General features: G+C 43.5%; 1 protein-coding gene across 2 annotated transcripts in view; it reads right to left on the minus strand.

Moving 5' to 3' along the window:
• Positions 1-12621, minus strand: part of LOXHD1 (lipoxygenase homology PLAT domains 1) — a 149584-nt gene that overhangs the window by 107105 nt on the left and 29858 nt on the right. For both annotated transcript variants that reach the window (XM_045065773.1, XM_045065772.1), the window contains exon 5: positions 6577-6675. In XM_045065773.1, coding sequence (XP_044921708.1) covers positions 6577-6675 — 99 coding nt within the window. The remainder of the gene's footprint in view (positions 1-6576; positions 6676-12621) is intronic.

Below are 12621 nucleotides of genomic sequence, written 5' to 3' on the forward strand. Positions count from 1 at the left end.
AGTCAAAGCAGAACGTGACCTGCACGGGGCTTGTGCCCAGGTCCATAACTGGGCTTATGCTTTCTGTTTTAGTCTGGAGTTCCCATCCTGGTGAACCCAGGTACACCTCCATCCTGAGAGCTGAGGTCCTGTCTGTCTTGTACCAGCCTCTTGTCTTTGAACTGGGAGCACAGCTGTGGGAGCACAGGCTGTGCTGGACCCCTGACTGCCAAGAGCCCCCATTAGGCCTGTCTCCTTTTCTGGAAACCAGTGATGACAGCTACCATCAGACACTCTAGTTCCACAAAGATTTTTTTTTTTCTTTTCTATTTGTCACCACAATCTAAGAAGGGTATTGTTAATGCTATCTTGTGGGTGAAGAAAAAGGCTTAGAGAAGCCAGATAACACACCAGAAGTCACACAAATGATCATGGATCATTAAGATCCATTCTAACCTTTTCTTCCTACTTTGCAGTTTTCCAGTATTATGTCCCGAAGTTTGCAAGCCATATTAACACTTATAGCCCACATAAGCCCACGTAAGATGCTGATGCCATCCATTTCCTTCCTTCCTTTCTTTCTTCCTTTCTAAGACTATTAATTTATTTGACAGAGAAATAGAGAGCACAAGTAGGGGAGCAACAGGTAGAGGGAGAGGGAGTATCAGGTTCTCCGCCAAGCAGGGAATCTGATGTGGACCTCAATCCCAGGATCCTGGGATCACGACCTGAGCCGAAGGCAGATACTTAACTGACTGAACCACCCAGGTGCCCCTGCTTTCCTTTCTAAAATTTAATTTCCTTGCATCTTTCTACATTTTGAACTGCAACCATTCAAACATATAGAAAAGTAGTATAAGACACCCATACACCCACCACCAGATTTCAAAGGCAGAACAGGTGCTAACACTCTGCCTAATTGGCTTAGACCTTAATTTTTTTTTAATTTTTAAATGTTTTTTAAGATTTTATTTATTCATTTGACAGACAGAGATCACAAGTAGGCAGAGAGGCAGGCAGAGAGAGAGGGGGAAGCAGGCTTCCTGCCGAGCAAAGAGCCCAATGCAGGGCTCAATCCCAGGACCCTGAGGTCATGACCTGAGCCGAAGGCAGAGGCTTTAAGCCACTGAGCCACCCAGGCACACCAGACCTTTCTCTCTCTCTCTTTTTAAAAAAATTTTATTTATTTATTTGACAGAGAGATATATCACAAGTAGGCAGAGAGGCAGGCAGAGAGAGAGAGGGAAGCAGACTCCCCGCTGAGCAGAGTGCCTGATGCCGGCCTTGGTCCCAAGACCCTGAGATCATGACCTGAGCCGAAGGCAGAGGCTTAACCCATTGGGCCACCCAGGCACTGCAGACCTTTCTCTTCTTTAAAGAAGAGATGACAGGTAGGTCTAAAGTCTCACCAGGCACCCCACTCTCTTACTCCCTCCTGTGAATAAACACCATCACCTGATCGTCTCCATGGGTTTTGGTTTGCACGTGATGTCTTCATACAAAAAAAATGTATTTCTTTGCATGTTTTAGAATTTACAAGAAAAACACCCCAGTGCACATCTCTGTATCAAGGTCGTCAACCACACACTGGGGATGCAAATGGCCCCACTGTCTAGGGTCCGCTGGGAGGATGAGCTGAATGGGTCTCCACGATGCGGCTGCCCATGCAGGTGCTGTGTTCATGATGGAGTTGCTACCATTTCCCCCCTCACCATTATATCATCATCCCTGTCATGCTGCATACAACTGACTTTCCTCTCAGTTAATACTAGGCTTTTCAGGTCACCCTGTTGATGCTAGCAACTTGAGTTCATTTGTGTAACTGCTGTGTGATAGTCATCGAACAGAGACAGCCCTGTCATGCTTCCACCTGTGGAAGGCTGGGAGTCGGGCAGCCTCGTTGAGGTTGTGCCTAGTTTTTTTGCCACTGTGAACAACACTAACATGGGCTCTTCCATATCTGCATTCTGCTGCCCATCTGTGACATGTGCTCTGAGTAGGTACAAAGAGTCGCTGGGTCCTGGGTGTGCTCCCCTCCGGTGTGTTAGGTATTACTGTAAAATTGCCCTGCAAGATGGGAGCTCCACAGTGATTACCACCAGCAGTGATGAGGCTCCCATCCTCCACATCATCCTTAACATATATATTTGAAAATTCTATTTCAGTATGTATACAATGGTATTTCGTTGTGATCTTAATTTATATTCTCTTGATTATTTGGAGAGATTAAACATGTACATTGCTGAGAGAGATCTAAACAACCCATGTATGTTGGTCACTAAGACTGGCTCTTCTGTAGTTTTTTTCTGTTCATATACTTTACTATGTTTTTTTATCATCTCTCCTCTGCCTATGGTGTCTTTCATCACATAGATATTTTTCTAGTTTTAGTGGACTTTATCAATATTTTCCTTTGTTATTTGTGCTTTTAGTGAATTGTTCAAGAAACTCCATCTTAAGTTCAAATTCAAAAGACACACTTAAAGTTTCTTCTAAAAATCTCAAGAGTGTTGCTTTTCCACATTTAAGTCATCAGCCCATCTGGAAGTTATTTTTGTGTATGGTAAAAGGTAAAAAGATCTAATTTTATCTTTTCTCATATGGTAAAGCAATTGTTTGCATACCGATATTTGAATAGCTCATCCTTCCTTTCTGCTTTATAACACTACCTCTATGTGTGTTTCTAGACACTGTTCTGTTTCACTGATTTTTTTTTGTTTCTCCTTCTATCAATACCACACTGTTTTAGTTTTTAGAGATCTGTGGTATCTCTAAATTTCTATTTATCCAGCAGGGTAAATATCCCCACTTATTAATATTATTTTCATTATTCAAAATAGTCTTCACAATAGTTAGACCTTTATGGATGGGAATTTTATTATCAGCTTAAGCTGCAGGATATTGCCTTTCAGAAATGTGACTGAAATTGAATTGCATTTATAGGATAATCTGGGAAAAATGAGTTCTTAATGAATTTGGGATTCTATAGCGCATTTCTCCATTTAAATATTCTTGGATATCCTCAAATTTCCAGAAAGCTCTTGTGTTGGAGTTTTTCTTAGGCACCTTGTAATTGATATTGTGAATCATGTATTTTTAAATTAAATGTTTGCTTATTGTTTTTATTAAAATTTGTAAATTAATCTTGAATCCATAACCTTTACTAAACCTTCTTTCCCATTGGTTCTAATGATTCGTAAATCATCCTGGATTTTTTAGATGATTATTATTTTTTATGAAAATTAAAGTTTGTTTCTAAGTGGTGTGAGAGGTTGGCGTTTCTTCTAATTTTATTGACTATGATCAAGGAATGTGAATGTTGAGTCTACCTTACTAATTTCAGTTTGTTGATTTGCTTTGTGGTTTTAGTACGCAGTCATTATATGCTTGAGAAGAACGTGTATCCTCTACCAGCTGGACGCAGGAATCTGTGTCGTTCCAGTAGATCAGGCTTATAAACTGTGTAGTAAAAATCTTCTACACCCATGCTAAATTTTTACTCATATGATTTATCAATTATTGAGAGTGGTTTATTAAAATCTTCCACTGTAATTATGTACTTGTCAAGTTTCTTCAAGAGTTTTGTTTCTTTTCGCTTCTGGTGTTTTGGGAACATCTTGTAAAATTTATACTCCTTCAGAATGATGACATCTTCCAGGTTAATTGTTCCTTTCTTCATTGCTGATATATTTTTATTTCTAACAAAATATTTTTGTCTTAAAGTTTAATTTTATAGATAACAATACAGCTATGCCACCTTCTTCTGTGTTGTTGATATGCTCCTGATATATTTCATTGTATTCTACTTATTTTCAGCCCTTCTGCATCCCATGTTTAAGCTGGATTTTATTTCTTTCATTTAATATAAGAATACCTATCTTTTAACTGATGAGTTTAGTTTATTTCTATTTATTGTGACTATCTGTACATTTATTTTATTTTTTATCATTATTTTTATTTATTTTACATGTTTTTCCTTTGCTTCTCTTTCCTTGTTTCCTGCCTTCTAGTGGATCAATTGAGGTTTTATTCCCTTTTATTCCCTCTATTGGTTTAGAAGTTCTAAGTTTCTTATTGGGGGGAGGATTATTTTTACAATTTTAATATGCACACTTAACTTACTGAAGTCTGAAGTTCACCAATACCTCTAGTCTCCTATCACTTGAGGATGAGCTGTGACCAAGAACATAATTATGTTGTAACTTTCATTATCTACCCTCCTTCTCAAAGATTATTGTGTTCTAGCAGTTCGGGTCCACATTTTCTCATGCCCTGGTGATAATCATTATTAGTACTACTTACTAATACTTGCTTAAATTTGTTACATCAATATCAATACTTTTACTCTATTTCTTTCTTGCATCCCCTTTCTTGTGGGTATGATTTCCTTTTTCTTAAAAATATATTCTTCAGTGGCTGTTTAAGTATAGATCTATGAGTGGTAAACACTATTTCTCTTTGCTTGTATGGCAATTCACTAATTCTGTCCTCACTCTGGAATTACTGAAAGCCTAGCTGGACACAGGATTCTAGACTGATATATATTCTTGCTCAGAACATTAAAGTGATCATTCCATGAATTTATCACCTTGTATAGTTAGCTGAGAGGAATTTGCTACCAATCTAATTGGTTTTGTAGAAGATAATCTGTCAAATCTCGTTACTTTTTTTTTTTTTGTTAAAGATTTTATTTATTTGACTGAGATAGAGAGATCACAAGTAGACAGAGAGGCAGGCAGAGAGGGAGGACGGAAAGCTGGCTCCCTGCTGAGCAGAGAGCCCGATGCGGGACTCGATTCCAGGACCCTGAGATAATGACCTGAACTGAAGGCAGAGGCTTAGCCCACTGAGCCACCCAGGTGCCCAAATCTGGTTACCTTTAAGATCTTTCTCTTTGCCTTTGGATTCACCACAATGTATCTAAATGTGGATTTGTTTTTCTTTTACCCTGCTCAGTGACTCCTTCTGTTACTTTAATTTGAAAATTCATAACTTTGCTCAATTTTGAAGAAGTTTCAGCCATTATCTTTTCAAATATTTCCTTTCACCCGTTCTGTTCTTTATTGGAATTCCTGCTCAGCGTCTGTCAGAACTTATTCTGTCCTCCATGAATCATGACCTCTCATTTGTATTTTCCAACTCTTCATGTCTCTTCTCCGAGTATTTTGCTCATATTTATTTTATAATTCATAAGTCTCTATTCAGTGGTTTATAATTGTGATGTTCAACACATGCATTAAGGGTTTATATTTAGTAACTATATTTTCAGGTCCTATATTTTTTTTCTATGCTTTTCATGGTGTCTTCTTATTTTCTTCAATTGTTTTGTTCATATATGTAGTCCATTTAAACATGTTTAAACTATAGCTTTTCTCAGATTACTCTAGTGTCTGAAATTCTTGAGCATTTAACATTGTTGACTGTTGTGTCCACTGATGTTTAGTCATGGGGGTTATGTCCTTGAGTATTTTGTAGTTTTGGAAAGTGAACTCATCTCTAGTACATTATCTTTGGGAATCTCATGTGGTCTTGCAAATGCTTCTGAAAGCACCAAGGGTATTACTGATGTGGAACCAATTTTCTGAGCCTGGGGGAGGAAGGGTCCCCAAATCATATTTGCAATGTAAAATCAGACATTAAGTCCACAGAAGTGTAAGCAGAATGTATCAATTTCTCAACAACTCTGTCTTTTTAATCTAGAGCCCTTGCAGAGATAAGGTTATTGTACTGATGAGCAAACATTTCCTGGCCTGTTTTTTCACTGAAGATGTTCCTGTGAACCTTCAGGACTCCTGACTTTACCTGTGGTTCTAATTTGGCCTATCTTGCAGGACACAATCTTATTTTCTGGCCCCCAACAGGTATGAAAATCTATCCTGTAGATTGTTGAACATGAAAGCCCCCTCCTTCCTTCGTACCTAATACTCTGGTTTTGAGTTCCCTCTTCATTTCTGGAACCTGAAGATTTCTCTTTTTCTTCTTAAGCTCAGCAATGCATTTTGAATTCTTTAATATATCACATCCAAAATTCAGATCTCAGTAGCTTTTCTGACTCCTACGTTATTTCAGTAATTTGGAGGAAGCAGGAGAGAACCACCTGTCTCAGTTCTATTGGCCTGAATGTCCTCCCAACACCTGTGGCCATGCTTGTGTCCTCAGTTCTTGGTTCACTTACGAAGACAAGTCTAATGATCTATCCCTGGCCCCGTTCTACTCTGCACCAAACCACTGCACTGAATCAGGCCATGCCCAGCCACGTTCAAAATATAACACAAGATGGCCATGGAGCTTAAGGAGATAAAGTGAGAATGAGTTATTTGCTGATGTAAAGCTTGGGTCTGTTCATCATCTAGGATGAAGGACAAGTTTAAATAGACCCCAAACCCAACACCGTATTCTGAAAACACATCATAGTCACACACATAGATTTTATAAGATGGGCACCTGCTGCACAGAAGGCCATGGACAACCACAAAGAAAATTGCAGCTCAAGAGAGGAGACTGGAGCAGCCTTCCTCTGCCAGGCGTGGGGGGAAAAGCCCACCTAAGAAGCAGAACTGGGCACAGCTTGGGAAGAAAGGATTTCAAATCCATTACCTGTGTCTCCATACTCTCCAAAGATATTGATGAAGACATCAGCATCAGTCCCCGCACCAATGACATCACCAGTGTACACCTTGACTTCATACTTGTTCCCTGGAAATGAGGACAGAGAAAGCCTCAGCTTCTTAGGATCCTGAAGAGAGAAGAGCAAAGGCCCCAAGGTAGCTACCACACCACCTACCCATTCCTCCAACACAGCCTGAAGTGTCACCATTGCTGTCAAGAACACAGCAAGAAATGAGCTGCTTGACATTGGTTCCAAATTGTCATTGCCAGGATATATGTGTGTCAAGTTAGTGCACCACACACCTTAAACTTAGACAATATTACATGTCAGTTATATCTCAATAAAGCTGAAGAAAAAAGTCAAATGGTCATTGCTAAATGGTATACACAGCATACATCAGGTAGACGGAACTTCTGTTTTCATCTACTAACATGCTGCCTTGGGACACATGAATCAGTCCCAATCCAGATGCCTCACTGAACCAGACCACCAGCTGATCTCCCCTGGATATCGAACTGCTTCTTACTGGGCCCACTGCCCATCTACTCTGCCCTCTCCAATCTGTTACCACATTTCATCACAGTGTAAAAATGCACTGGGGAAAATAAATTCTGCGAATGAAAATCGAATTTATATGTAAATTGTCAGGACCATAACCAACTCAAAGACTAGAGGCACCAAGAGTAGCAGCAAATGCATGCCTAGTGGTTACCTCACTTAAAGATCTATATGGTTTCCCGTATCTTTCCCCCATTCACAGAACCCCATGCACTGTAATCCCCAAATGCCTCAGCCCCAGCCATGGCCTTGTGAGGGGGATGGGCTCAATGTAAATTAGACAAAAGGCTGAGCTCTGCCTAGGTCTCCCCAACTGGAGCCTGCCTTAGAATGGGGAGCAAAGGATAGGGGTTGCTGTGCTGTGCAGGAAGGAAAACTCCTCTAGACTCTCTTTGGGTGTTAACCATTCTAAGGCTGGGGCAATTTTCCCAACCCTTTCCCCTTCCTTCAGTGACTTTTTATATTTTATGTAGCAGAATTCTGTTCAGATTTCTTGTGCGCAAGATGTGAAGTTGATAAGAATTAGATTTGTTCCATTAACTCTAAAAGATATCTGTATCCCCATGTCTAATGCAGCATTATTTACAACAGCCAAGACCAGGGAAAAAAACCTAAGTGTCCATCAATGGAAGGAGAGATAAAGAAAGACAGACAGACAATCACACACATACAGGAATATTATATAGCCATGAAAAAGAAGGGAATCTTGACATTTGTAATAACATGAATAGAACTTGAGGGTATTATGCTAACTAAAATAAGCCAGTCACAGAAAGACATATGCAGCATGATTCCACTGATAACGTGGAATCCGAAAAAACAAACAACAAGAAAAAAAAACAAAAATACCCCTAAAAATCCTCTAAACAAAGGCAAACAACCCCAAAGCCAAAGATATGGACAACGGATTGGTGGTTGCCAAAATTGGGGCATAGGAGGTATATGAAATGGGCTAAGAGGGTTGAAAGGTGCAAACTTCCGGTTGTAAGATAAATCATGATCTGTAATGTACAACATGGCAACTATAGTTAATAGTATTGTATTGCCTATCTGAAAGGTGCTGAGAGAGTAGATCTTAAAAGTTCTCATCACAAGGAAAAAAATGTATAATTATATGTGGTGATGGATGTTAACCAGACTTTTTGCAATGCTCATTTCTCAATATATACACAGAGCAAATCATTATTTTGTATACCTGAAACTAATATAATGTTTTATGTCAATTATACCTCAATAAAAATAAGTTTGAACTGTTTTAATTGAGGCCCAGAGTTCCAGACCCTCTGCCCACCCACCTCCTCCCTAGGGCCTTCCTTGATGTCCTAGCCCCCAGGGGCGTTCTCCTCTGCATTCCTGGGCTCTGCCATATTGTCTGTGTCAATGATTTCTAAGTTCACCATCTATCTATTGCTGTTTTCTGCAGGTGTGGCTTTCAAGTTCTTGAAGAACTTAAAAAAGGTCTGGGCAGGACCTCCTTCTCATGCATAGCCCCCCCACCCAAACAGCCCCTAGCCTAGTACTGGGCAATACTAGAATCTCACCAAGTATGTTGGAAAGCAACTTGATTGGCATTTCCTAAAGCTCAAAGTCCCAGGGAAGTAACTCAGGACAAAGGAGTGAGGTAGGGGAGATAATGAGAAAACTTCATTTCCCCCAGTCCCTATCTTGAATCCTGCCCAGCAGCTGCCATCTAGAGATGACACAATGTAGAGTGTTGCAAGGCACAAAGAGAGACACCCCCACTTAGACACAGCCTGGAAGGCTAATCTTTAAACCTGTGAGAACCTGAGCCAGGAGGGAGCAATTCTGTCCTCAAACCTCACTCGGTGAGATCCAAAACAAGAGAGGGAAGACCCTCCATTTGTTTGTCCCCAACCAGGGATGCCAGGATTAAGTGGGGGCCTGGGGAGGACCTAAAGGCCACTGCTGAGCATCATGCAGTCAGAGAGGGCAACGGGACTCCAGAAAGAACTGGGCGCAGCACAGCAGGAGGAAAGGATGAGGGGGGCTGGGGAGCCCTTGGGGGAGGAGCAGCAGACATTCTGCATCATTCCAGAAGGCAGAATTGGACTTAGCACTTGAATTATAAAAAAGGATATTATAGCTCACCTAAAGAAACGTTTTCTAGTAGCTAGGGCTGTCCAACAAAGGCATGGAATGCCCTTGGGAGAGTGAGTTTCCCATCCCTAGAGACATCTCAGCAGTCACTTTGTGACAAACACACTGGTGGAGAGCCATCTGTCAGGGAGCCTATAAAGAAAAAGCCAGAGGTGAGAGAATGTGAGAACACTAAGGGTCCTTTCAGTCTGCAAGTCCTTGACATCTGACCAGGCAAGGCAGCCTGCAGACGAGAGAGGGAAGCCAAGAGATGGGGGCGGGGGGAGCCTCTCAGCAGGGGAGGAGTCACAGGCTGGTGTACACAGGCCTGGGGAGCAGGATCCCACACAGGGCTCTGGGAACACACAGCATCCCCGTCCCAGGAAAGTCCAGAGAAGTAGCATCAGGGTCTGAAATGAGGCAACAAAAGAGACAAGGGTGGAAGGAGCTTCCAGAACTTTCCAGCTGAGGTCAACAAGGCGCCCAAGCCCAGGGGTCAAAAATCAGATGAAGAGAATGCAGGAGAATGTCAGTTCTGGAATTAGGCTGGACTGTTCTCTCACCTCTGCAGAACTCTCTATGGCAAGATGGGGCCCTGGGTCCCCATGTAGCTGACTGGGTGAAGGGAAGAATGCCCGTGTGCCAGACGACCTCCTATCATGCTGGAGAGGGGGTGCGAGCGGCATCAGGGGGGCAGGCCCACCTCAGAAAACTGCTCTTTAAAGGGCCCTGAAGATGGACAATGAGGCTGATTATATTACTGTTCTCCCTGCTTTTCTTCCACATTTCCTCTGCAAGCAGAACCCCATCTTATCTGATGCGCCGTTTTTCCAAACAAGGCCCAGGGCCCCGCGCCAACCGTAAATTGTGATCAAGTGCGTATATTGTTGAAAGAGCAAGACGGGCTAAAAGCAAGGCTTCATTCTCTCATGGCTGGCACACTGTCAGCACAGTGCATCAAGCCTTCCTCCCAAGTGGTCATGAGAGCCCCCCAGGATCCCGTGACCAGAATTTCAATGAGCACAAACTTGCCATTCTGGTCACAAGCGGGTTTGTATATGTTCAATTCACCCCTTAGATCTGATGGTCCGTGTGAAAGCAAAATGCTCATCCTGGTGAAAGGACCGGCCAGAGGGAAAGTCCCAGCCCTGCAAAAATCCCTGCCCCAGAGGCCAGGAGGAAACAACTCGGGGGCCAGAGAAAGCAGATGAGAGCAAAGAGTTCTAACAGGATGGCCAGGGCTGGCCCCCTTGCTCAGGGCAAGTGATACTCAACGGTCATGCAGGCCTTGCGGCTCACGAGGCCCCTGCATGTTCTTGATGTCATTGGAACCATACAATGGCCACACGATACGGGCAGGACAGATACTCTTGCCGTTCTCATTTACAGACAGCGAAACAGAGGCTCAGGGAGCCAGGCTCCTTGTCCAGGGACACACAGCTGCTAAATGATGCAAGAGGGGCCTCAAAGCCAGGGCTCTTGTCTCTGAAGCCAGGGCTCTTTCTAGAATGCGACATGGCCTCTCATTCTCTGTGCCATGTGTAGGCAATTTTTTTTTCTGTAAATTGCCAGATAGTAAATATTTAAGGCCTTCTAGGCCATCTGGTCTCTACTGCAAGGACTCCGCCCTGCAGGAGTATCATGGAAGCAGCCGTGGGCCATAGGGTAGTCCCCTGCCCCTTACCTGCGGGGCTACCACGGAGACCCCAGCGGATGCCTGCCACCCTGGCGGACAGCCAACCCTACAGAAACTAGGATATTTCCTATTTACTCCTAGACATACTGGGATACAGTTTAACTTCTACATTAGGCCTAGTGAGAGTCGACCAGCAATAACGAACGATGTTACAAGAACTGCAATAATCCGCTGTAATAAAAACGGTGGGAAAGCGGGCTCCCTCCCTCAGCATTCCTTCCCGTCCCGGACTCACCCCTCTGGAGCGGATGCGAGAGGACAAACGCCGGCGTCAGGACCCCGTGAGGAGAACGACGCAGGCTCCAGGACACTGAAAGCTACTACTACCCGCCTTCTGATCCCTGGTCACAAAGAGGAGCCTCCGGAGTGCCTGGGTGGCTCAGTGGTTGAGCCTCTGCCTTTCGCTCAGGTCATGATCCCAGGGTCCTGGGATCGAACCCCCAGTACGGCTCCCGGCTTAGCGGGTGGTGCTTCTCTCTCTCCCACCCCCTGCTTGTGTTCCCTCTCTTGCTGTGTCTCTGTCAAATAAATAAATAAATAAATAAATATTAAAAAAAAAAAAAAAAAGGAGCCTGCACTCTGGAGGCGGGCTGACCTGCAACCACCCACAGAGACGACGGGGGATAAGGGGATGCTCTGGCGCAGGCGCGGCCCACGGCGTAAAACTACGTAAGCAAATGGGCGTGGCCTTGTGCCAATAAACTTTATTTATGGATACGGATGTTGGCACTTCTTAGGACTCTCCTGTGTCATCAGATATTATACTTGTTTGATTTCTTTTCAACCGTTAAAAAGTGTAAAAAATCTTTGTTAGCTCCAGGTCCTCGCAAAACTACACGTAGTCGGCCCACGTCCTGTTTGACGTTGGCCACCCGCTGCTCCAAGGGGTCTCCTTCTTTTGGGCACTGTTCTGTGTTTCTAGGCAGGGGACCGCAGGCAACCTTCCACTCGGTGGCCTGGAATGGGAGAGGAGCTGCTTGGTGCAGGCATGGCCAGTTGCTGGTCAGGGGGAGCACAGCACACTCTGATCACTAGCTTAAGCAGTGCAAGGCTCTAAAGACTGGGGAACTGTTACCCTTTTCCTGTCAGGCTGCAAGGGGTCAGAAGGAACATATCCTGTGCCCAGTGTGGGTAGGGAGGGCCAGTTTTCCCTGCCCCTACAATGCTGGGTAACTGGGCTGAGCTCAATGTTTCTGAGTGCAGTGGAGAATAGGGGCCCAGGTTGCAATGTCCTCAAGGTGGGGACAGATGGAAGCATCAGTTCTGTAACCTCAGGCATTGCGCTTTCAGCTCCCAGCCTGGTTGAGGGTGAACAAGGAGCAGAGATGGAAAGAGAGGTGGAAGGTCAGGTTGGAGGAGGGGCTGGCAAGTTCACTGTCCTTCTTGAACAAGCGTGGGACCAATAGGACCTAGTGATGGATCCCAGGACTTGTTGCCCAAGACAGTTCTAGAGTTGGCCAGTTCTCGCTTGAACTGATTTCTCTCTGGCCTTTCAGTGGGTAACCATTAGTTCATAGGGTGCCTTTCTACAAATTAGAAAAAGGCTTCCTTCCTCAAGACACTTTACTGCCATCTGTTGGATAATTGTCATAATAAATACACAAACCTACAACCTCTATGATGTGAAAAGTGTCTCCTTACATAGTCTCAGTTGTGCAGTGCACAACCTGTGTATCCAAAC

Source organism: Mustela putorius, unplaced genomic scaffold (assembly GCF_011764305.1).
Source record: "Mustela putorius furo isolate JIRA1106 unplaced genomic scaffold, ASM1176430v1.1 tig00003858_pilon_pilon_pilon, whole genome shotgun sequence".
Classification (NCBI taxonomy): domain Eukaryota; kingdom Metazoa; phylum Chordata; class Mammalia; order Carnivora; family Mustelidae; genus Mustela; species Mustela putorius.